We start from the raw sequence: 24,973 nt of genomic DNA, 5'->3' as shown, positions 1-24,973 counted from the left end.
GATAACTGTGTATACGAGAGTGGTCTGAAAAATAGCAGATTTTGAAGTACAAATACAATAAAAGCTAAGTTTATTTATATTTGTAACATTCGCTTCTCATTGCGTTTGTACTTTTGAATATGTTGGCCACACATACACAAAGATTTAAATTCCCAGTTAGCTTTGGCACATAGAAAAATACTTTTTGGTATTTATCAGCATGTTGCCAAAAGTATTCGATTCAGAACTTCGTGCTAATTATATGCGAGCATCATATCAGTCTCATGCATATGCGTATGATAAATGCAAATTAACATCTGTTTGGGCTTTTTAAATATATTTACATTAAATGTTAAAAACTAAATAAAGCATTTTTCTGTTTTTTCTTCAATACATGTAAATACTATATCTGAAGTTTTCAATGTATGTTCATGAATGTATATGTATGTGTAGGCGCTATATTGATGGAAGTATTCTGCGTCTGCTTTTGGGGGCGTCGCCTTTGTAGGGGTGGAGGCGTGGCTGTGAGGCAATTAGAAAACTACACGTACGTTAATTTTAAAGCAAAAATAAAGAAGTAACATTAAATACAATTACATATCAACATACACACAAAAAGATAAACATAAGCAGCTCAAATCAAATTCATTTATGTTAAAATATATATATACATATGTATATATATAAACTGTCTAATTGGACTCGGCATCCAATTGGATAAGCGTCTCATTCGTCTGTTCTTTCTCTTTGGGCGGCGGCGCCGGCATGGGTATTGCAATGGGACTCATCGTGCTGATCATTCGCGGCTCAGCATGCGCCGTTGTAATCGGTTGCAATTGTTGAGCTGCAGGCTTGACGAAATCCGGCTGGGGTGCTGCACCAGCACCAGCTCCAGATGGATGGCCATGACTGTGGCCGTGACTGTGACCATGATTATGGCCATGACTGTGGCTATGTTGCTTGTGTTGCTGTTGATGCTGGTGGTGATGTTGATGCTGATGCTGATGATGTTGGTTATGCTGGTGCTGATGCTGCTGCAGCTGCTGTTGTTGAGGAAAGGATTTGGGCAGCTGCGTGTGACGCGTGGAGTCCGTTGCCTTAAGTCGCTCACTCAATGCCTTCAGAGCGATTTGTCTAGATATAAAAGATATGTATATAGATAGAAATATTAGACAAAAATTATATTCCATTAGCTTACCGCCTGCGCTCAATATCATGCGGATCCACTCCAGGCATTTGCACCGATATGGAAGTCAAGCTTGCTGTTGAGATCGTACGCAACGGCGAGGGCGTCTTCACAACGCCAGCGCGCAAACAGCAATTGTATATGGGATTCACTAGGAGGCTGATGAAGGGTTGTGTCACATTAGGAAAGAAGCTGACGAAGGTGAAGCTCTCCGAGCTGTCGCCACGTCCATTTGGATGATGCTGATAGAAGCGCAAATAAATCCAAGAGACAATAGCACCAGAGGCAAACATGGCTGGGTATGTGCCATCCAGCATGCCAATCGCCCAACAAATGATGGCCAAGATGAGCACAGTCAAAGGAACGTTGCTGTAGCCGCAGAAAAAATAACAGATTAAATATTAAATTGAGATCATTTAGTGACTTTCGAAACCTCACCGATTAGTGAGTCGTCCGTAGCGTGTCTTGAAGATGAGATGATCCGGCATTATTTGCCGTACAGCCACACAGATGCCAGCCACATAACCAGCCAAGCCGTGAATATGTACATCGAATAATATTGTTGGATTCTTCGTAACCATATAGTAGAATAGATAATAGATCGTCGTTACGAGCGAAACGCCGAAATTGCTTAGTGCAAAGAATTTGAACATTTCGAATTGACCCCAGAGCGGCTCCAACATTTTACCGCACAGTCCCACTGTCACCACATCCACTATCACCTCCCACCAGTGTAGCTCGATGAAACAAAAGGTGAAGGCGGTCCATATCCAAAATTTACCGTTGGGCAATATATAGCCAGGCGTTACGCTTAGCAGCAATACTGCTGTTTCCGAATAGGATAACAGATAGCCCACTGTTGTCACTAAACAGATCAATGTTATCACTGGCGACGTATTGTGCAGCAGAGCAGTTAGCTGCTGTTTTAAATACGGTACATTTCGTGTGAGTGGAGCTGACATGGCAACTCAAATTCAGATTTCGATTGCCCGCAGATGATGTTGTTGTTTCTCCTCTTGGTTTTGTTGTTGCTGTTGTCGTCGTCGTGTTTGGCTTGTTTTGCGCACAGCTTGGTCGTTGCACGTTTTGCTGTTCGCTTTGTATATTCGCATTAGTAGATTTATTGTGTGCGTTTATGTTGTTTAAACTGTGTGTCGAATTGCTTATTTTTATTTATGATTATTTTTCCATTTTAGCACTACAAAGTGAGACCAGATTCTCTTAAGCCAAAAATCCCTCATATTGATGCTGGCAACCGATTATCGTCGTATCGAAGCTATCGATCCAACCATTGCAAAATTTTTTTTAATATTTAGTTGAGCTTTAAAATTTTTAGGTTTAATAAAATCCGTATATTAAAAATGTTGAACTGCTTGAGCCATCAATACCTATGACAGCGAAAACGAAAACTTCCCAAATACAATTTTAAATATTAAAATATCGATAGCATTGTATTTTAAGAGAGTGGTAAACTTGTAAAGTTGAAAATTGAATAACTAAATCTTTAAATAAAGTTATACTTACACAGCTACATGGCGTTTAAAAGCATAACATTATGCGAGAGCAACTGCAAAGTTACAGTAAGTTACAGTTAGGAGTGCGGCTAGTCTAAAGTCCCAGATTTGAGAAACCAATAAAAAATACATTTGTTGAATTAAAAAGTTTATCTAATTTACGATTTATTATTATGACAATTTGTATGCATGATTCTCAATGTGTGATTTTTAATGTTCGTTTCATGTACTCATTATCATCGTGTGTTGTAATAATTTCACGTGTAATAGATGATGGTCTATAAATTTATATTACACATTCAGTTAAAAAACAACAGATTGCATTGAAATTCAATCAATTCGGTGAAATATTGAACTTAAGCAATAAAGTCTCACATTTTCAGTTATCTCTGGTACAAACTAATAAAACTATTCAAACTAAAGTTCTTGTCGCATTAAACACAAACATAATTTTTTGTCAGCAACAAAAGACCCTCAAATCGTGGATGTTTTTCTTTTCTTGAAACCACACGAGGACGATGATGTTAGTTCACTTAACTTGGTAGACGCGAGGCGGGTGGCGGGAATCGCAGCGAGCTGACATGTGAGAAGTATATGATGAAGTATTTGTTTGCTGTTATTGTTTTGGGTTTTAATTTCTATTTCGTTTGTAATTAAAATCCGCTGCTTAGAACAGCAGCGTGCCCATGCCACCCATTTCGGATTGTTCTTTAACGAAAATCTCAAAGTATTGGTAGATGATCGTCACAGCCAGCAGGATACCCGTACCGGAGCCAATGGCGCCCAGGAAATCAGCCATAACGGACAAAGCGCCAATGCAAAGACCACCAAAAGCGGCAGCCGTTGGAATATAACGATTCAGTTCATGAATCATGGAGTTCTCACGATGACCGCGCATGACCATGTGCTGCTCCTTCAGCTGCTTGGCAACCTATTAAAGCAAATAATAATAGTTAATTAAATACAAACTAAATTTAATTCCTGCAAAACTTACATCCTTGGCTGAGCTGCCAGACACATCGATCCATGTCTTGGAGAAGAACGCACAGGAGCCCAACATGAAGACAATGTAGAGCAGAGCATGGATCGGATCGGTGAGTATGTGGCCCACACTCTCTGGTGGAGACAGATAGTAGCACAGGCCGCCAATGGGATAGGAACGAGCTGGGCCGCCGCCGCCAACATCGGCCCAGACACCCAGCAAGTTGATGAAGAAGTTGCCTTGGAATTTGACGGCCAACATCTGGGAGATGACATACAAGTTGGAGACCAGAGCCGACTGCAGAATGATGGGAATGTTTGAAGTGTAGAACAACTTGATCGGGTAGCTGCTGTATTGTCCGCGATAGCGAGCGCTCTTGATGGGCAGATCCACGCGGAAGCCTTGGAAGTAGATGACCACAGCAAACACCAAAATGGTGGCCAACAGATTCATCAGATTGGGCAAATTCTGACGATAGAATGCCTCGCGTAGAGCGCGCACTTTATCGTTGCGTGTCGCCATCAGGTGGAAGAGGGCAATCACAGCGCCCTCGAATTCGGTGCCGCGTCCCGTTGTCACAGTGGTGGGCGAGAATGCCTTCCACACGATCGTCTCACAGATGTTCGTGGCAATGAACAGCGAAATACCAGAGCCCAGGCCATAGCCCTTCTGCAACAGTTCATCGAGCAGCAGGACAATCAGACCGGCAGCAAACAGCTGGATGATGATCAGCAGACAGACGCCGGCGCCAATTTCCGATGGATCACCGTACATGCCGGTCATCACATAGACGATGGCCTGGCCAATGGTGATGACCATGCCGAACAGTTTCTGTGCGCCGTTGAAGAGAGCACGATCCTTGGGCGTATCACCGACTTCGATGATCTTGGCGCCAGCCAAGAGCTGCATAATCAGACCGGATGTCACGATGGGCGAAATGCCCAGCTCCATGAGCGTGCCACGATTCGAGGCAAGTATCACACGTATCCAGTAGAAGGGATCCGCTGAATCGGAGCTCATGATGCCGAACAACGGGATTTGACAGCACACCAGGAAAATGAACAATGTGATAGCTGTCCATAGTACTTTCTCTCTGAATTGAATCTGCAATAAAAATATTTGCAAAATTTAATTTAATTTGAAAATAGTTATTCTTTAAGCAAAATAATATTTAAATAATTAATATATGTATTAGCTTTCTGTACATAATTTTATATTTATATTACTAACATTTGTATTTTTGAATGAACATTTCTTACAATAATTTAATTTTAATTTTTCTATAAACATTGCAGCAGCATACCAAGCCCTTCATTGACCCCCATCGTACACAACTACCGCTACTCCGACCTACATGTGTGTACGTGTGGTAATGCTCAAACAACAACAAAAAATCAAGTTTTGCTTATCGTTGCTCATCATATGGTCGAGTCAACACAACAATACACACGAAGCTGACGTAGCACAGCGTCGTGCGGCTGCTTCGTACGAGCCGAAGTTTGACGTTTCCACGTCGTATGCGGTATTGCACTGTTGTGTCAAAATTGTGTAAAATAGTAGTAGGGCAACAAGTAGTCAACAAATTGTACCTCACTCTGATAACGATAGTAGTAGCTTATTTCAGTGGTTTTATGAATGAAAAACTGATTTAAATTACCAAATCTAAATATAAACGAACTCTATATAGTTAAAGACAGCTTGACTAATGCACTTGTGTAGCTTTTTCACAAATACTTAACACTTTATAAGGAAATATACTTTTTAATTTCGACCCCAAATTATTATTCACACGAAAGGGAGTATCATGTATTTCCGTTCATTGGCATCAGTATTAATTATAATAAATATATCAACAACTTGTGCGCTTCCGAATGTCTACTACTAAATCAGAAATTGTTTGCGTGGCGCATTCAACTGACAAGTGAAAGCAAACTAAAAAAACGCGTGCGCTGGCAACACTGACGCACTACAAATCAAATACGATATGAAAACGCAAATTAAACACCGAAACACCAAAAAAGTTAATTACAAATCACACTTTTTGCCACGTTAATATAACAGTTTAAAAAAAATAAATACATATATGTAATTATACATACCTTGCGCTCTGGCTTTGCAATTTCTGGCAGTATACTGCAGAAGGGCTTGATAACTTCTAGGAATTTGACTGCAAATGGGTGAATGAAAACAATTAATTTGGTTAGCTTTGCTTGAAACGTATTATTGTGTTTTATAGCTCGCACTTTGCACAGTTAGCTGCGGTGGTACATCAATTATCAAAATTCACATTTTTTTGTATACGTAAGCAAGTACGGGGGTGTTGCCGAAGCGGCCGCAGCTTATTGGCAAGGTGAGCGGTATTTTTATGTAGCTTTTGCACCTATATTTATTGGCGTTGTACTTACTTCCCATTGTGTTTGACTTAATGTAACGTACGGCAGGGAACTAAACTTATGATTTGTATTTCTGCACTTTCTACACAAAATTTAGAAAGTTTCAGTTCTATTGGGGGACACTCCAACAGAGACAGCGACCGCTTCAACTGACGAAAACCGAATGAACGATGCTAGCGAAAACGAAAATAACCGAAGCAGGCACGACGTGTCATTTGCACATTATATTGACGTTTCTTAACATTGTTAATATCGATATATCGATTACTTTGACAATCATATAAATTCGAATGCAAACTTATTTAAAATCATAATTCTAAATTAACACCCATATAGGAGTTCCTAACTATTCATAATGATGTATTCCGCTATCTTTGGTTCGCTTATTGTTTATACAGTCTACTTGTTTACCCAATGCTATGAACACAAATAACGCAAAAATGAGCAAAGAGTGTATGTAAGTCCACAGCAGAGTGATAATATGCTGTTACTGTTATGTAAAATTAATATATGTAAAATAGTCACCACAAACTGTTAAGTTAGCAGCGAAACTGTTGCCACTATTTTCTAAAATATGGCAGCTTTATGGGCCATAGAACTCTACAAAAAGCAAAGCAACCTAGCCTGCGAAAACAAACGCAAAGCAACAATACAAACGCAGGCGAAATCAAATTATAAGACACAGACGTAATATATACTACGTGAAAAACTAGCTGGCAACAATAACAGTTGCGTGTGTTAATCCAAATGTCAAGAAAAACTAGCAAAAAGCGACGGATCAAATAAAAATTGAGTGTTAAGTGTAAATCAGCTATGACTTCGGTTATATATGTGGAATTGAGCTCGGATTCGGAGGATGAGGTAAAAGCGCCAGTGACAGCGCCAACAACGTTCAGCTGGTGTAGAAAAGTACAGTTGTATTTTTAATAGGTTTTGTGCATTGGTGTGCGCGTATTAGTGTTTGCGTGCGTGAGTTTATATTCGTTTCATACATGTGTATGTGCATGTGTGTGAGAATGTGTGTGTATTACAAATTATGTGTACGAATATCATTTTCGCGGTGCTTTTATTGTTGCCCGCACACATATGCATGTGCACACATACACCAACAGCTCGACGCGCACACACATGCACAGAACCAATGCTGCCAATGTTGCCACCTTGGCTGCAGCAACTGCTGCACTTGGAGCTAGCAATTAGAAATGTTAATTGTTCTAACTGAAACCAGTTACCATGCATGTGTGGGTGTATTTATGTGACATTATTGTATAGTTTGCGACGCAATTCGCTTAAACGTGAGCTATGTTAACATTTTGTTTACATGAGCAGCCGAAATAAATGTAACTCTACACTGGATGGGTCGGCGCGCCTCAAAACTCTACACACATTGCCCCACTCACACAGCTGCAGCGGCGTATTTGTTTGTTTTGTTTTTAAATCGAATTTAAAATGCAATACCCAACAGGTCGTTTTTGTTTTCTTTTATTAATGTTCTCATCTCCGTTTCTCTATAGGGGCCACCCGATGTAAAGCGAGCGCGTCGAGAGCTGACAAAGGTGTCTACTTCGAAAACCTTGCCCACGAAGTTATTGCACATACCAAAAGCGTCGATTGTCACGCCAGCCAGTGGAATTAAGGTCACGCCTACTGCAACGGCAGTGACAACGGCGACAGCAGCTGGAACCGTAGTCGGGACATACAGGTATCGAGTAATATTAAAAACATAAAATAATATTTATGTACATGTTCAGCAAGATATAAGTTTGAATCAATGCGCTTACTAAATATCGATAAGATGTTGATTATTGTTCTATAAAAGTATTATCGATAACTGACAAAGTACATCTTACAGGTCCATGCACATACCCAGCGGCATAACGGTAACCAAGCACAACAACAGCAATGGCAATTTCAACATGTCCACTGCCAAAATCACAGTCGAAACTAACAACAATAGTAACAACAACAATAATAATAATAATAATAACATCAACAATAACATGAATTACAAACCATTTAAAGTGGCAAGTGGCACCTGGTCGAAGACAACAGCGGGCACCACCATGGCAACAATTACCAGCGTACCCAGTCCACAGACGCTGACCTCAAAGTCGGCGCAAAGATCCGGCACAGTCCAGCAAAATGCGACGATAAAACATAAGTCAAACCCAACGGCAGCTCCACTAAAAACTGCACTGCATCTACACCAGCAGAATCAGCAACAGAAGGAGCAACAGCAGCAGCATATTCAGCAGCAGCAAAAACAACAGCAGCAGCAAAAACAACAGCAACAGCTTCAGCAGCTGCAGCAGTCAAAGCAAAGGGGAGCAACGCCCATTAAACAACAGCAGCAGCAGCCGTCGATGTCTGCGGCACAAGTGCAACAAAAGCATGGTACGACACCAACAACCACCGTGCAACTGCAACAGCAACATAAGCTGGCAACGGCAATATCTATGCAGCAACAGCAGAAGCAGACTGCATCGATGTTGCAACAGCAGCAGCAGAAATCCGCAGCAATGTTGCAGGTGCAACAACAGCAACTGCAGCAAAAGCCGTCCATTACGATGTCAACGATGCAGATGCAAATGCAACAGCAACAGCAACAAAAGACATCTACACCAAATATATCGACACAAAAGCCAATTTTGCAACAACAGCGACTGTCGAAGCCCCCACTGCAACAGCAACAACAGCCGCAGCAACAGCAGCTGAAAGCACAGCCAGCCAATCAGCAAATACTCTTAACCAAAAAGCTGCCAGCTAAGCAAACGTCAAAGCAAACAGCGCCACAACGTTTGCCCACCTTGCAGAAGATGCCGCTGAACGTGCCCGCCGCCCAACAGAAGCTGCCGCCGCCAGCGCACAGTGCCAACAGCAGCAGCACCACCAACAGCAGCAACGTGCTGCTGCAGAAACAGAAGATGCAGCAGCAGCAGCAACAGCAGCAGCTGGTAGCGCCGCCGCCTGCGCATCATGCGGCGACTCAGCTGGCCAAGCTCACGCCAATGCCCGTGTTGAGCAGGCAGAATGTCGTGCTGCCAACACCAGCGTCGATTAATAGTGCAGCGCGCACACTGCCCTACAAAATGAAGGCGACAACAGCAACACCTACGGCTGTAGTGACAACAGCTGCACCAACAGTGACAACAACAGCTCCAACTGCATCTGCAACAGCAGCAGCAACAGCTGCTGCCCTGCGCAACGTTCAACAGTTTACGCCCAGCAGCAATAGCATCACATCAGCTGGCGCCACGCCCCCTTTACGTTTATTAGCAACGCCTCCGCATTGCGCGGCAGCTTTAAATGAGCCGCTGTTGCTCAATTTACCTCCCACGACTAGCATAACGCCACAGCTGACGCCAACAACAACGCCACCACCAACAGCAACGTCAGCGACAGCTGCTGCTGCTGCTAAGATTACCTTTCCAGGTGCAAGCATTTCACCTGTCCCTAAGCCGGCGACGAAGCGCGTGCAGCCCATCACAGTGCTCAAGAAGTCGGATGAGGAGTGGCGGCGGCACATAGCGCAACAGCAGCTCGAGCAGTGTCACAAGCCAAAAGAGCAGCCCATCGCCACGCCTACAATTGTGCTAGTCGAATCGCCGCCCACTACGCCACCCACCGAGAAGGTGGATAGCAACAGTTCCGCTCCAGCTGCTTCAACAGCAACCTCAACGCCGGCTGCTGCTGCTCCAGCTACAACCCGCCCGCCACTTGTGCCGGAGTATGCGGCATTGCTGCAGCTATGCCGTGAGCTGGACAAGTCGTCGGATATGGAGCGATTGATTGACATAAAGCTGATTAAATACTATTACAGTGTCCACGAAAACTTTGTCCGTTCACGTGGCTTTCGCAAGCAATTGGAACAGACCATGGAGCGCATGCGCAATGAACCAGACATGATTTACGTGCATCTCAAATATGTGGTAGAGGAGCTGAAGGTGCGACGTAAGGCAAAGGCTGTAGAGCTGCCACCTGACGAGCCGGAGGAGAAGCCAACACCAGCAGCAGCACCGGCAGCAACAGCAGCAGCTCCAGTGCCCACGCCAACTGCAACTGAGATTAAAAATACACAGCCGGCTCCTGCTGATCCCGCGACTCCTGCTAGCACCGGCAACAAGCGTACCGATGAGCGTATTAGAAAATTGAATCGCACTCTGCATACCATTACGAAACGTATTAGCGCTTTGGAGGAGGCGGATGTTGATTGGAATGACGATGATGACTCCAGCTATCTGCAGGTGGAGCGGTACAAGAAGCGCGCCTGTCAGATCTATGAGAAAATCTGTGATTTAACCGGTGAAAGCAAGAGCGCCCATCGCCAGATGAAGCAGCCCATAGTATTTAAGGATACGCCATATCCACAATTTAACCGCACACTCTCCGCGTTCGTCAATCGCATGCACGAATTTCCCGATTATCATGACGTTCTCCAGCTGCTGGAGCACTGCAACAAGGATAAGAATCTGGGTTTGGCTACGTTCGAAATGAAGCGCATAGGTAAGAGGAAGCTATTGTTATTGGAATCCATATAATTTATAACGGCTTTTCCAGCTCATGATGCCTTTGTCAAGGTGGGTCGCCTGCTGCAGGCTAGGCGCAAGACTGATCTCTATGAGACCGTGACACATTTCACGGCCAATGCCAAGGATCCAGCTGCCTCGGATGCGACACTGCTGGCCAAGCTGAATGAGAACAACAAAAAGCAAACCAAAATCAGTGACATTTTAGAAAAGTGGGTATCCTTTAAAAGAACTTTCATTGTGTATCCCAACTAACCTCTAACATGACTTGCAGATTTGCTCGTGAGCAGGATCTCACCAGCGAGGAACAGAGGGAGGCGAGGCTAAAGGAAAAACAGCTGCAAGCAGCGGCAGCTGCTGCAGCAGAAACAGCAACAACAGCAGAAACGGAAGCGGCAACAACATCAGCACCTGTTGGAGAGGCAGCCGCGAAGCATGAAGCGGTTCCAAATGTGGACGATGAGAAGCCGTGCACCAGCGCTCAGGCACAGGCGCAGGCAGCCCAACAAATCGACTTAACGAATGGTCTAGAAAGATGCGAGACCGACAGTGACGAGGAGGATGACGAGGACGACGATGAAACGGACGAGGATGTGGATGCCTTTGTTGATAATTTTAAAGCAAACGGCGATATGAGCGATGTTGAATCCGATACGGAGGCAAATGCAGCACCAAAGACATCTGCTGTTGCAGCAACGGCGGCTGCTCCTGTGATAGTTAATAATGTAACGAGAGAAAAGACTGCTGCTACCAATGATAATAATAATGCTGATGATAATGTTGATGAGAGTGCTTCAGCAGAGTCTGCCAAGGCAATGCCCAACGGCAAGCTGAAGGATACGCCTTCTGCTCAGATGCTTAAGGTAATGTCCGTTTCTAGTCTAAATGCAACTGTATCTACAACCAGCAACAATAGCAAAAACGATAGCAAAAGCAACAACAATAATGTTAGCAGCGCAGAGCAGCCGGCGGGGCAGCAGCAGCAGCAGCAGAAGAACCAGCAGCGAGAAAAGGAACAGATCACAGAAATTATCATTTCGGATGAGGAGTCATAAATGTTCCTCCGCCTTCATTTCCCATCAACAGCATGTTAGTTTATGTTTTGTTAAGTTAGAATTTATTTATTTATCTCATATTGCGCACAATTTGTTACACTTCCATTTACGATATATTAATTGTTTTCAATTATATTTATAATCTATGTATCATATATATGTATATTTTAATTTAGTTTACATTAATTATTCGCAGCACTTTGTGGATGCTGTTCTCTAACTGTAACTATTTTAGTGCGCAAAAAACGCTTAGATAGTGTATATATGAAATGCAACTACTATTACATTTAAGTGTATGTTTTAAAAAAACGCTAATGGCATAAGAAATAAAATGAAAAAATCAAATCACCTACACTTTTTCAGCACTTTTTTCTTACCGTTGTCAACTAATTTAAAATGATTGCACTGCCTGCTCCTTGCTATCGAAGTTATCGGTGTTATCGGCGTTTAGCTTGAAACTTCCTGCGCTTTAACTTTTCGTCGGCAACGCTCCTAGCAGATAGCTAGTTATGGGTGAATTGTCGTGGACGGTTTCCTCGATAATATCGAAATGATCGTATTTATCGAAAATCTTGAATGTAACTTTAAATCCAGCATCCTGCAAATTCTTGGCAAAAACACGACTTTGCTCGATGAAGGTCACGCTCTCGTGCTCTGCGACTATAACATGCGATTGGACGCCAGACCAGAATGGACTATCAGCCGGCCATGGCCATAAAATGGGCGACAGCTCCTTGGCACTGTCAGCATTCAAGCCAAAGATATTATTGGGATTCACAGGATCGAGTTGCCAAAGCTCGCGCAAATCATAAACGCCGGATATAAAGAATAAGACGCCCACTTTCTGGCGGCGCTCCTCCGAAATTAATGATGGAACGTTTAACAATTGAGCAAGGAGGTGGGCACCAGCCGAATGACCTGCAAAACTAATCTCAGTTGCTTTCGTTTCTTCTGCGTAGTTGAAAATCCATAGCACAAATTCGGTAAACTGCTGCAGTAGCTCCGCCAGTGTCACCTGTGGACAATTATTGTAGTCCATGACGGCGACACGATAGCCACGACGCACCAGAGGGCCGACAATCGAACACGAATGTGATTTATCAAGCATCTGCCAATAGCCGCCATGGACGTAAACAAAGAGAGGCGAAGGCTGCTCTGCTGTGCCGGCCTTATAGAAAACATCAACTAGTCGTCTATCATCTGTGCCGCCATAACGCAAATTGTGAACTTTAATGTCGGATTTGGTCGTCAGCTCTTGCGTGTCTGTTTTCGGATGGATGATAAGAGATCACTACGCTAAAACATATAATGAAGCTAAAAATTAGCTTTGCCTTACGCTGAGATGTGACGCGCAGAAAGTGGTCTTGTACAGCTACATTGGGTTCCGGCTGATCTTGAAATCTAGCTGTGTTATAACTAGGAAAGTATTCACGGATCAAATCAATATTCTTCTCTTGTGGATTATACATGATTGTTATACGACGTTTGTCACTCGACTGAACTACATGGTAAGTAACAAATACTTATTACATACATATGTGTGTATGTAGATGTACAATCAGCGAGACAAACCTGTTCTTTTTTGCAAATGTAAATACTGCGGTTTTGCTCAAAGCTGTATCAGTTCATAGAGCGAAGATATTTAATTTATTCTTGTTAGAAGCTTAAGAGTTTAATGTGCAATTAATAATAATGTTTAAATCATTTTATTATAAATATTTGTAGTATTTTCCCATTTGAATCAGTTTCGTTGGCGCTTCAATACAATTATTCTGATCAGAAGTTCCAATGAAGGGCGAATATTTGAAAAGAACAAGTTCCACTACATTTTAAGTGAAACAGCTGGCAGCATTTTACGACTAGGTGGCAGCACTGTAACTGAAAAGCCAACTCAGCTTCTAGTTTGTAAATTTTATTTTGCGCTTGTGACACAATTGAAATTCTTTATTAAAAATGAGTAGAGCCCAACAACAAAACGATGAGGACGTCAACTCGGCGCTCTTCGATGCACGCAACGAGTATTATATCGGCAACTTCATGGGCTCCATAAACTTTGTGCTGCCCGAGCAGGGAACAGCAGGGGCCGAACTCTTGTCATACATGTATTTATCGTATTTGGCCATTGATTCGGGTCGCATCATTGCGTCGGACATCAAAGAGAATACCACGACACCGCTGCTGGCTTTGCGTTTCGTGCACGAAGCATTTGAGCAGCCTTCCCGCATCGAGGAGCTGCTCGAAAAACTCACTGACAAAGTGGCTAGCGATGAGGATGAGACCAACATCTGGCACATTGCAACAGCTATTGTTTACTGTTACGATGGACAGTTCGAGAATGCTCTGAAGATATTGCATGGCTCCAACAATCTCGAATCGATGGCGTTATCTGTCCAGTGTCTGTTGCGCTTGCATCGAGTAGATTTGGCCAAACAGTTGGTGGCCAAAATGCAAGAGATCAGCGACGATGCAACACTCACACAGCTCGCACAAGCATGGGTAGCCTTGGCTCAGGGTACGGAAGTGATGCAGGATGCCTTTCACATCTACCAAGAGTTCTGTGAGAAGTTTATACCAACTCCAGCGCTGCTCAATGGCCAGGCGGTCGTCCACTTGGGCCTGGAACGTTACGAAGAGGCAGAAGCTGTGCTGCGTCAATCGCTGACCAAGAAGCATAACGATTACGATACATTGATCAATATGATGGTACTCTCCCATCTGACGGGTAAATCAACGGAGACGATAACACGTTACTGGGAGCAGTTGCGTCAATTTTATCCGAAGAGTGACTTTATTGTGGATCTGGATAAGAAGTCCGCCGAGTTCGATCGTCTATGCCTGGAGTACGAGCCAAACGGCGAGCAACTGCTGGCTGTCTAAATAAAAACTGATTCCCCAATCCATATTATATTCATTTCTGAAACTTTATATGTATATGCTTTCTTTATATTACAATACAAATCTATTAGATATATATAGCTATGTTTATATTTGTGGAAAAGTCTTCAGTAGGGATGAGACGATCAATTGCAATGTCAATCGATTAGTTGTATAAGTCGGACCCTATTCATGCAATAATTACAATATATAACATCCTAAGTTTTTATCTATTAATGGGGTCTTACGGATGCAATTAATTTATCGCTCCTTTTGCTTCATACATATTTTTCGGCCATCCCCAGTCTTTAGTAACTGTGTGGAGGGAAAAATAATTTAGTAAATTTTTAATAGACCTTTTGGCTTCACTTACTTTTGTTTGAATCCATATTTTTTACGCTCATAGAACAAATCCGTCTTTGAACTGCCCAAATTGACAATCTTGGGACAGCCATCGCGCTGCAAATATTTAAAGTTAGTTATTGACAAGGAAATTCATATTTATTCACAATATACTCACATCCTTCTCTTGAATGGTGCAGGACTTGCAGTAGTAGGCATCGGAGACCCCAGGGCCACCGCATATAACGCAGCGCCCCTGGTACGAACCATAGTTACATTCATCACAGATCCGCACCAAGGTGCAAGGACGCACATAAGAGTCACAGATTACACATTTGCCGTCGTCCTTTTCGCAAAGCCGGCCAATAGCTGCACGTGAAACAAACAAGCAGAGTCAAATATGTTCACTCAATACAAAAAATAGCTACGTTCTGCGCTACATACCTACGCCGGGCTGTTTTCGACAGAAAATCAAATCGGGATGATGCTTAGCCATATTGAAATAGTTTTATATTTTTAGATATATTCAAGCTTAACAACAAATATACACTTATTTTATCAATGGATGCTTGCAATGCTGTTTGCGGTGTGACCGGGCGCTAGAACTATGACAACAGTTATTTTTGCAGCACGGAAAGAACATACTGTTTTTATCAGCTAAAATACTAAAATGTTGTTTTGGTCACACATCAGCAGCTGTTTGTCTTATTTTCTGTATACAACTTTGAGAAAAGTGCATAAGGCAAAATGCAATTCGTTTAAATTGTGTGAATTTGTGTAATAGTACATATTAAAATATTGTATAAAGTGCTAGAAAATGTCACAGGTGACATCGACCACTACACAGAGTGCCGCTGCCGTTCAAGCGGGCAGCAGGCGTTTGCAAAACAACGATGCAGGCGTTTGCGTGGGTGTCGGTGGTGTTGGCTATGGCGAAACTGAATGGGAGGCACGCGAGGTAAGATGAGTATAAAATAATGCAAATCATAAATATAAAAATGTGGTTAACAGTCGCAGCGCCAGCGAGAGCTGCACGAAGCGCGCGCCAGAGCTGCACAGATGGAAAAGACAATGAAGTGGTGGTAAGTAGGAGCCACCTGGCAGAGCACCAGCTGCTACATATTTAATTCATTAACATACTAAATGCTAACTTCACTGCAGGTCCGATTGCACTGCCAACTGGCGCGAGAAATGGAGTAAGGTAAAGTTGCCATGGCACCAGCCGTTGAATCAATATGTTTGCAACTTGTTTAATCACACACAACACTTCGGCTTAACAGGTTCGCAACGAGCGGAATAAAGCTCGCGAGGAGTCTAAACAATTGAGTCTTAAACTGGACGTAGCCATGAAGGAGGCACATTCTTTAAAGCGGGAGAAAAATGATCTGGAATTGCAGATAACGCAGTTGAAGAAGGAGATGGAAAAGGTGCACACGCTGATGATGAAACATGCTGGACAGTTTCATCGTGCGGACACCAATGAGGATGCTGAAGCGAATGGACGCGATGCAAACTGCTCGCCCGACATCTCATCCGATGGCCTAAAGAATGTCAATAGCGAAGACGGACTGGTTACCAAACTGCCGAACGATGTCAAAGATTTGGATATTGAAGAGTTTGCATTGAAGGGCGCCATGCCCAAGCATTTGAGTGATTTGGATGAGGCTGAGGCCGTTGCCGAGGAAAAACGTCTAATACAGCAATTGTCCAAAGATGATTTTGATGAGGATTACTTGCTGCAAAAGATATCCATGTTGCAATTGAGATTGGATGAGGCACAAAAGACATTGCAAGCAGAGCGAGAGTATGTTTAACTAATACCAACAAATAATTTATCAATTTTATTTATTTGAATCTATTTGACAGTGAAAAGCATGAGCTGCACAAGAACATAGAGAAACTGGCTCTGGAACTACAGGATGTGCGCGGCAGACAGGAGGAGTTACGCTCTGCCAAGCAGGAGGCAGTGCGAGAGCTACTCACATTGCAGGTAAACCAATTCAATATTTAATATATATAAAGTGCTAATGTCCTCCATGTTTTCAGGAGCAACATCGTGCCGAGATGCGTATCGTGAACAACTCATTGCAAGAAGAAATTGCAGCCCGCGAGAATCTGGAGCGTCGGTACATACCTCTCTCTTAATTGCTCTCCATCTACTGAATACCATACTAATTCGTAATCATTTACAGTCTCAGCGAGTTGCGAACCGAGCTCGAGCATTTGCAGGCAGAGAATGCATCGGAGTGGGGCAAACGCGAACGTTTGGAGTCTGAAAAGTTAGCACTGGAGCGCGACAATAAAAAATTGAGAGCTGAACTGCGCGATTATCAGGAGCGTTCGGATCGCAAATGCCGCCCGATGCAGGCCAACGATGTGGAGCTACGCGCTCTGCAGCAAGAGCTCTCAGAGCGTAATAAGGAAATTAGTGAAGTCAAAATGTCGCATGCAAAGTTGAAGAAGCTGCTGGCCGAGACCAATACAGAATTGGGTCATGCCGTGAGACGTGCCGAGCAATACGAAGCGGAGGTAAGTTTAAATTAATTGAATTGTCTTAAATATGGGTGTGGACTTTCGAGCGATCCTGGGCGATTCAGCTTTATCTTCCTCTGTATAGATTTTATCTATTTAATCGTTTAAAGTAGATCTTCGCAATTCTGAGCCATCCATCATAGTTAGCATCTTCCTCATATTTCTTAGATTTCATTTTTAAAATAAGCATTCCGAGTTTTACTTTATTTATTATAAACTAGAAAACATAGATAAATGCCAGAATTAACTTCTTTTACATATCAAAAACAGCTATAAGTCTAATTGGCAAACGCCGCTAAGCCGGTGATTGCACGTCCCAGGATCAGGGCATGAATATCGTGTGTTCCCTCATAGGTGTTCACCGACTCCAGATTCATGACGTGCCTGATCACATGATACTCGTCGCTGATGCCATTTCCGCCCAACATATCCCGCATCTGGCGTGCGATCTCTAATGCTTTCCCCGCATTATTGCGCTTCAGCAGCGATATCATCTCAGGTGTGTGAAGTTTGCTGTCCTTGAGCCGGCCCACATGCAGGCAGGCTTGCAAGCCAAGTGCTATCTCTGTCGTGGCATCAGCCAGCTTTTTTTGGATGAGCTGGTTGGCGGCCAAGGGTCGTCCGAATTGCTTGCGATCCAATGTATATTGACGCGCAATCTCCACACATGTCTCTGCTGCACCCAAAGCACCCCACGCGATGCCATAGCGCGCATTGTTGAGGCAGTTGAATGGGCCGCTAAAGCCTAATGCATTGGGCAGCAGCAGTTCCTCCGGCACGCGCACATCGTCCATCAATATCATGCCCGTGGGTGAAGCACGCAGAGAGAATTTGCCTTCAATCTTGGGCGTGTCCAGACCCTTGCTCGACAATTGCCTATCGATAATGAAGCCCCTCAATTTGCTATCCTCGCACTTGGCCCACACGATGATGACGTCGGCTATGGGTGCGCTGGTTATCCACGTCTTTGAACCATTGAGTATATAGGTCTTGGTCTTGCTGTCATATTTGGCATTGGTCTCCATGCCCGCTGGATCGCTGCCATGATTCGGTTCGGTTAGACCAAAGGCGCCTGAAAAATCATGCATACAATTGGTTAGTGGAATGGATGTTTTTAAATTATTTGTCTTCTTAAAAACATTAAAATATATGTATAGAAACATTATAATATGTATATCCAACATTTTAGATATTTTTATACACATATATAATTTTGTAGAGTGATGCTGATTGTTTTTTCATTTGTTTGAACATAACTACTTTTTGAATTTGGTATTTTTCCGGTCCCACTGCACACTCAAATGCAAACGCAAACTCAATATTTGATGAGAGTAAAAAATTTGGAAGTGTGAGAGAGAGAGAAAGAGAGAGCTTTTGGCCATTGCTTATGTTACTTTCTGTCATTTGCCGACATTCAACTGCCTCACCGACTCCCTCTCCCAACACATTCGCACAACTTGTTTGCTTCAGTTTGTTGTTAGGGACGCTCCTCTCTTTCTATCTTGCTAACACTTATTTTAATCTGCATCTTATCAGTGCTGATAAACAACAAATCTTTAAAACTTAATGCTAAAAATAACAAAAAAACAGAGCAGGTGATCGACATGAACATCGTATGGAGATGAATTCGTGAACTAAATGTTGTTTTGCTCACCAATCAGCTTGCCCTGCGCCAGGCCAGGCAAATATTTTTGCTTCTGCTCATCGGAACCATAATCGTATATGGCGCCCATGGCCAGAGAACTTTGCACGCTCACCGCAGAACGATAGGCGGAATCAATGCGTTCTACTTCGCGTGTGAGCAGTCCATATGCAACACTAGAGACGCCGGCGCAGCCATAGCCCTGCAGGGTGCAGCCCAATACGCCCAGACTGCCAATCTCTTCCATGATCTTCTTATCGAATTGTTCCAATCGATTGGCCATTTTGACGCGCGGCAAAAGCTCCGCTTGGCAATAGCTGCGAAAGGCATCCCGAATGGACACCTCCTCCTCCGTTAGTTGACTCTCCAAGTTCAGTGGATCTTGCCAATTGAATTTTGCTGCACTCGCTTTACTGCTAGCCAGGCGGCGCGTCAGAACGCATGGACGTAGTTTCGCGATTATACTTTGCGCAATCATTGTTCTTATTATTTATTATTTTATTTGCGTTTTTAGCTTTATTATGAAATTCCGTCGGTCAGCTGCTCCAGCTCTCCCACTCGCTCAACTGTCGCGCTTGACTCGTGACGAGAGACTGAACAGAAAAGCTTTCTGCTGCATAAAAGCTTTCCATTTATGGTTGCTATCGCTCTGCTCTCGCTCTTGCTCTCACATACATATGTATATATGTATATATGTTGTTCTTGTTAGCTTCTCCGCGGGGGCTCTAATCGCATTCACCTTATCTACAGGCATTGATCTTAGAGTGCTGATAGTCAATGAAATGAAGAGTTTGCCGATTATAAGCAACAGCTTAATGAGTTTGTTGTTATTGGAATTAATTTTCAATTTATTTAGTCTGAGTGTTTCCTCCTAGTATCTCCTTCAAGTATTTCATGTTTATTTTAACGGTCACACTTCACTTTACTGCACTGCACTGCTGACCCCCTCTAGGTCTGGGCGACTGAAGAAATGCTTCAGCTGCTTCCCTTTATATAGGGCGACTTTCACTCAAAGACCAAGCTGCGCTCAATTGTCGAGTGACCAATGGGAGCACTCTCTGCTGCTTCAAGCATTCTAACTCCGTTCTACTCAAACATAAATACCAAATGAGTACTGACGCACACACATATAGACAACTCATTTGATCTACTGCACCTATATGCATTATAATATCAACATACAAAGTTTCGCTTAACTAAATATATATTTTTATTGTTCTTCTGTAGGTAAAACGTTTGCGTCAGCGCGTCGAGGAGCTGAAACGTGAGCTGGCCGGCGCTGAGGACGAGCTGGACTCGGCCGTAAATCAGGTGCGACGCCTGCAGCGCAGCAATGACGAGCTGGTGGGACAGACAGAGGGGCTGCAGGTGCAAATACAGCATTTGCAAAACAGGTGAATAGGGAATCTATTATTACGAATTACTATTTCTATCCACATCCAACTCTAACTAATTACCCCAACTAACATATTCCATGGTGCTGGTGCTATAAAAACTAAAACTTAACAATACCAAAAAATAAAACGCAATAAACCACGAATCTGAAGACGCGCACCAAGTCCGCAGTTGCGTGGCATTGGCGGCGTTCAGCTGCGCAACAAAATTGCCGTTGAGCTGCCCAGCGAGTGTTTGCCGAACATCAATGATCTGCGCCAGATCTTTGATGATGGCCAGGCGGGCTTGCGCAGCTCGCACAATGGCAGCGATTCGGCGGCAGTGCATCATGCGGCTGCAGTGAAGCGGTCCAGCCATACAGAGCGCACGCTCCTGCAGCAACAGCAAAGCAATGCGGCGGCAGCAGCAGCTGCAGCTGCAGCAACTGGTTATTACGATGCGAAGACATCGCACTACGAGGACAACATTTTCGAGTCGAAGTCACGCAATTTGGAATTTGAGCGTGCCAAGCAGAAATTTGATAATCCACACGGACAGCAGCAACAGCAGCAGCAGCAGCATCAGCTGCATCAGCAGCATTTGCAGCAACAACAGCAGCAGCAGCAGCGTCAGCGCAGCTCATCTGCTCGCTATAATAGCAACACGAGCAGCAGCAACGGGGGCAATCGAGCCAATCTTGCTTTGCCTCTGAAATGCATGACGAACACATCCCAAAAGGATGTCGATGCCAATAGGCAGCTGTATGAGTCGCAGGATAAGGAGCAACCTCATGCGGGCTATGCGCGCAATAGTATTAATTTAGATGGTCTCAAGGTATCCGACGATGAGGTGAGACGCGAAACTCCAGCATGCAACTAACTTTTGGTTTTTGAATATTTTTATTTTATTTATATAATTTATTATCTATACATTATATTATGTTATGTGGTTAATTGTAAATATTCTTTTTGCAGACTCCGTAGCTATGGCTCGACAAGTTTGCTGCTGGACGATGAAACTGAGGGAAATAGCGATTGATATTTCAATTTCTATATATATATAATATTTTACATTAAGCATTATCCTTAAGTCTTTCCACATTGATCTTAGGCTATGACTTGCTGTCCACTATTTGTTTTTAGAGTGTTCCTTGTTTGTTTTTTAAGTTTATGCATATTTAATAATCGGTTCTCATAAAAAATATTAGCTTATTTGAATACTCCATAGTATTCAGCCAATATGCACATATCTTTATTTTATGGCAGTTCTAATGAGTTATCACCCAATTTATATTTGTCAACTCTTTGTTTTGTCAATCAATCGATTAACTAAATACTTATCGTTCGTAGAGTTAGTATTCTAAAAAAGTTTTTATATAGCTTAATAGTATATTAACTGAGCTGTTCTATTAAGTCTAGGGAACAAGTCAATAGAGCGTATTATATACATATACATATATATACACATTCGAATCTTGAGCTTCAGAAACATTTCGCTGAATACATATTCCATTTACTCTATGAATACCATAAAATTAATATGGCCATGTCGAGATCTCCTAATACCCAATTGCCTTGTGCTCTTATTACACAAGTTAACACTGCACTGACTAAATAATACCCCCCAAATGACTTAACAGATATATTTATAAACATATTTCATATAGTTGCATATATATAGGAGAATAAAATATATACATTTTCTGGTGTTTTCTAGCTCTGAAGAGTCGTAAATTATTCTAAATAATTTGCTTTTATCGATATTATGTATGTAGATGTCTAGAATGACAACATGATAGATTCATATATATTATCTCAATGGGAGGGTCGTAAACTCTTCAATGTAGGGATCTTCGGTGGAAAGGTCTTAGGAATACGGAATGTATACCAATATGTCACGAAAATAAAAAGTCGAGTATACGTAACCAGCTGAAATTATTGGAATCGATATATACAATCAAATATTGAGCTTCAGCAGCATTTAGCTAAACACATATTCCATTTAATATACCCAGATTCAAACTTGCACTAGCGAAATAATTCCCCTCAAATATACCAGATACATATACATACATAAATATGTATATTACGATCTTATAGAAGAATAGCAAAATAGAAACTAGTATAAAATTTGGTTCAGAGATGTTTAAAACTTTCGTTATATATATATGCAACTATATTTATATACATATATAGAAAATACAGGTTACATACAGTTTTTATTGAATACATATATATTCTAAAAAACAATATACATACCTATAATGTAGTGCCAGAAAAGAACATATAAATATATAAAATTTTGATGTTATTTCTCCTAGAATTGCGAGCTTTTGCTCTGTTTTATTTATTTAACAAAAATCAAAACACTAAAACTTCAAATACGTAAATTTGTGCCTCTTTACGAACAAATTTTTGCAATCTCTTTGGTCCTTTTCTAGTCCTTGTTTCTATTGTCAGACGCAAAAGCTCGCGAAAGGAAAATTTATTGAAATCGATTTGTCGATTCAATAAATATCTAACAAGTAATCAATATAAAAGTATTTACGTATTTTAAATTATATTAATATTTGTATTTTATTAATTTTAAAAATATAAAAATATATAATATATATATATATATATATATATATATAAATATCAATAAATATATTAAAAAATGAAATATGTCTATATAATTTGGTATTTATAAATAAATGATGCTGTAAAGCAGAAGGTAAAATAAAAAATCAGACAAAATATTGATTTGCATTGATATTAAGAGAATGATGTATTGGATAAAATTAGACATTGACATGTTGCAATATGTTTCTATTTGTAATGGAAATCTTTATTATCAATAATCAATCAGGTTTGATAAATGAAATATATGTAAATTTTAACCAAATTTATTATACACATATAGAGAAAACCTAAAGAGAATCTAATAGGCATATCTTATTACAAATTGATGCCGTTCGACATATAGAGCTCAGCTGCTGCGTGCAAAGTTTTGCTCTAATTGTGAGAGAAATTGGATATTCATTTACCAGATATAGTAGCCTATAGGGTAGTTACATATGTCGCATGAAATCATCGTTTTTCTTTTTGAGCACATTCCAACAAAATTGATACAGTATTTGGAGAAAAGTAGAAAAATAAATTAATGTAAGCGTGTAAACATCTTTTTTTCATTTCTCTTTTCTCTATTTTTGAGATCAATTGAGCATAAAGATGGTACAGCGCAGCACAAAATTCACCGGCATCTGCATTGCCATCTATTTGGGGTATACTCTGTTTGTGTTCTTAATATTGCCTCTGATGTTGCCCGATCCGGTGACAATGTCGCGCAACATACTTTTCCAGCAGACACAGGATGCGAAGGAATATAAGAATTTCACGAACTTCACTTTGGAGTCTGGTGGCCAGCCAGTGCGTTCGATTCTGATCACATTTCATGGCTCAGGCTTATCGGGTTTATTGGAGGATTTGTCCCGTCTGCCGGGGGCTTACCATCACTTCTCGCCTCTGATAGCGTACAAGGAGCGCATCAAAGTGATGCCGCAGGCGATGGCCGCGGTGGATGAGTTGCACTCCTTGTTGAATTGTGACTATAATCGTTCGCTGGAGATGATCAAGTATGGCATGAAATCGTCGACATTTCGAAATTTGTATGGTATGCAGTGGAAGACGTGCCTCACCTACACCATGGAGGTCTGTTCTAAGCCGGAAACATTGTCTCGAATTTGCAAAATATTTCCATTCATCAATATGTCTGTGTATAACTTGGGTCTGTTATATCTCAAATCCTTGCTGGAGCTTGAAGAGTGAGTATCGAATAAACATGTATAAATAATAAAAGATATTTCATACATAATCATACATGTATGTATGTATGTATATATTTTACTATTCAGCCTCAATGTACGTATGATATTGATAGTACGAGATCCTCGTGCTACCATGAGTTCGCGTGACGGTCATATCTGGTGCTCTAGTCACTCCTGCAGACAGCCTGAGGATCTCTGCAATAATATGGTGGAGGATTATCAAGTTGCTGAGGATTTATTGAGAGAGTATCCGCATCGTTTCAGGTATATTCACCGAGTTTAAATTTGGAAGTTTTGTAAGTTTTTTGGTTTGTTTTTATTTTTTAGCATTGTTCGCTATGAGGAACTAGTGCAGGATCCGCTGGACGGTGTAATAAACTTATATAATTTTTTTGGCCTGCCAACGAAAAGCCTTGTGAATTTAAAGCCAAATTTTACTATTTCTCAAGCTTATTTAAAATATAATTTTGAAATGCCATATTCTTGGAAACATAGATTGACCTACAATAAGATTCTGAATATCCAAGTTGTCTGCAGGAAGGCTATGGCCCTTTGGGGCTATAAACCAATAACAGAATTAGTTGAAAACATGACTAATATCTTTGTACCGTTGAAGAAGTTGGCATTGTTTTTGAAGTAACGTCTGCAGTTCTTGAAGCAAACTGCAATTGAAATAATAACTAATTATCTACTAGCTGTTATCTATATGGAGAAATGATAAAAAAAGAAAACAGGAAGAAAAAACATTGCATCATTTACAGTATTT

At 41.7% G+C, this 24,973-nt stretch overlaps 9 protein-coding genes across 12 annotated transcripts; 4 read left to right on the top strand and 5 right to left on the bottom strand.

The window, feature by feature from the left end:
* Nucleotides 1-613: 613 nt before the first annotated feature.
* Nucleotides 614-2,413, bottom strand: LOC115563310 (transmembrane protein 115). The gene is made up of 3 exons (XM_030386056.2): nt 1,604-2,413; nt 1,178-1,534; nt 614-1,113 (listed from the first exon to the last, which is right to left on the bottom strand). Exons 1-3 carry the CDS (start codon nt 2,125-2,127, stop codon nt 672-674), a joined length of 1,323 nt encoding a protein of 440 aa, XP_030241916.1. The 5' UTR covers nt 2,128-2,413; the 3' UTR covers nt 614-671.
* A 406-nt stretch (nt 2,414-2,819) lies between these two features.
* Nucleotides 2,820-6,304, bottom strand: Sec61alpha (SEC61 translocon subunit alpha). The gene is made up of 4 exons (XM_030386055.2): nt 6,067-6,304; nt 5,761-5,828; nt 3,674-4,765; nt 2,820-3,610 (listed from the first exon to the last, which is right to left on the bottom strand). Exons 1-4 carry the CDS (start codon nt 6,071-6,073, stop codon nt 3,347-3,349), a joined length of 1,431 nt encoding a protein of 476 aa, XP_030241915.1. The 5' UTR covers nt 6,074-6,304; the 3' UTR covers nt 2,820-3,346.
* A 307-nt stretch (nt 6,305-6,611) lies between these two features.
* Nucleotides 6,612-11,981, top strand: Daxx (Daxx-like protein). 2 transcript variants are annotated; one of them, XM_089258085.1, is made up of 5 exons: nt 6,612-6,915; nt 7,569-7,756; nt 7,907-10,557; nt 10,612-10,792; nt 10,855-11,981. In XM_089258085.1, the coding sequence occupies exons 1-5, from the start codon at nt 6,868-6,870 to the stop codon at nt 11,633-11,635; spliced, it is 3,849 nt and encodes a 1,282-aa protein (XP_089114211.1). In that variant the 5' UTR covers nt 6,612-6,867; the 3' UTR covers nt 11,636-11,981. The 2 variants fall into 2 exon arrangements, with proteins under 2 accessions (XP_089114211.1, XP_089114210.1); XM_089258084.1 differs by having other exon boundaries at nt 6,612-6,963.
* Nucleotides 11,675-13,314, bottom strand: KFase (kynurenine formamidase). 2 transcript variants are annotated; one of them, XM_089258087.1, is made up of 3 exons: nt 13,208-13,314; nt 12,972-13,136; nt 11,675-12,898 (listed from the first exon to the last, which is right to left on the bottom strand). In XM_089258087.1, the coding sequence occupies exons 2-3, from the start codon at nt 13,102-13,104 to the stop codon at nt 12,105-12,107; spliced, it is 927 nt and encodes a 308-aa protein (XP_089114213.1). In that variant the 5' UTR covers nt 13,105-13,136; nt 13,208-13,314; the 3' UTR covers nt 11,675-12,104. The 2 variants fall into 2 exon arrangements, with proteins under 2 accessions (XP_089114213.1, XP_030241927.2); XM_030386067.2 differs by lacking the exon at nt 13,208-13,314 and having other exon boundaries at nt 12,972-13,186.
* A 274-nt stretch (nt 13,315-13,588) lies between these two features.
* Nucleotides 13,589-14,606, top strand: epsilonCOP (coatomer subunit epsilon). The gene has a single exon (XM_030386069.2). The coding sequence runs from the start codon at nt 13,589-13,591 to the stop codon at nt 14,510-14,512; it is 924 nt and encodes a 307-aa protein (XP_030241929.1). The 3' UTR covers nt 14,513-14,606.
* Phf5a (PHD finger protein 5a) lies at nt 14,538-15,458 on the bottom strand. The gene is made up of 4 exons (XM_030386076.2): nt 15,296-15,458; nt 15,030-15,220; nt 14,883-14,968; nt 14,538-14,824 (listed from the first exon to the last, which is right to left on the bottom strand). Exons 1-4 carry the CDS (start codon nt 15,345-15,347, stop codon nt 14,818-14,820), a joined length of 336 nt encoding a protein of 111 aa, XP_030241936.1. The 5' UTR covers nt 15,348-15,458; the 3' UTR covers nt 14,538-14,817.
* Nucleotides 15,459-15,518: 60 nt separating this feature from the next.
* On the top strand, nt 15,519-23,016 carry LOC115563305 (coiled-coil domain-containing protein 102A). 2 transcript variants are annotated; one of them, XM_030386049.2, is made up of 10 exons: nt 15,519-15,809; nt 15,863-15,933; nt 16,013-16,052; nt 16,132-16,655; nt 16,718-16,841; nt 16,898-16,977; nt 17,044-17,380; nt 20,253-20,419; nt 20,573-21,248; nt 21,374-23,016. In XM_030386049.2, exons 1-10 carry the CDS (start codon nt 15,669-15,671, stop codon nt 21,380-21,382), a joined length of 2,169 nt encoding a protein of 722 aa, XP_030241909.2. In that variant the 5' UTR covers nt 15,519-15,668; the 3' UTR covers nt 21,383-23,016. The 2 variants fall into 2 exon arrangements, with proteins under 2 accessions (XP_030241909.2, XP_030241910.2); XM_030386050.2 differs by lacking the exon at nt 20,573-21,248 and having other exon boundaries at nt 15,524-15,809.
* On the bottom strand, nt 17,578-19,639 carry LOC115563311 (glutaryl-CoA dehydrogenase, mitochondrial). The gene is made up of 2 exons (XM_030386057.2): nt 19,038-19,639; nt 17,578-18,455 (listed from the first exon to the last, which is right to left on the bottom strand). The coding sequence occupies exons 1-2, from the start codon at nt 19,501-19,503 to the stop codon at nt 17,662-17,664; spliced, it is 1,260 nt and encodes a 419-aa protein (XP_030241917.1). The 5' UTR covers nt 19,504-19,639; the 3' UTR covers nt 17,578-17,661.
* A 344-nt stretch (nt 23,017-23,360) lies between the features above and the next one.
* Nucleotides 23,361-24,884, top strand: LOC115563312 (carbohydrate sulfotransferase 5). Its single transcript, XM_030386058.2, has 3 exons — nt 23,361-24,204; nt 24,295-24,471; nt 24,535-24,884. Exons 1-3 carry the CDS (start codon nt 23,612-23,614, stop codon nt 24,845-24,847), a joined length of 1,083 nt encoding a protein of 360 aa, XP_030241918.2. The 5' UTR covers nt 23,361-23,611; the 3' UTR covers nt 24,848-24,884.
* Nucleotides 24,885-24,973: the final 89 nt, after the last annotated feature.

Source organism: Drosophila navojoa, chromosome 3, assembly GCF_054131105.1.
Source record: "Drosophila navojoa isolate 15081-1374.11 chromosome 3, UAZ_NAV_1.0, whole genome shotgun sequence".
Taxonomy (NCBI): domain Eukaryota; kingdom Metazoa; phylum Arthropoda; class Insecta; order Diptera; family Drosophilidae; genus Drosophila; species Drosophila navojoa.
This window is presented reverse-complemented; position numbering and strand designations above follow the sequence as displayed.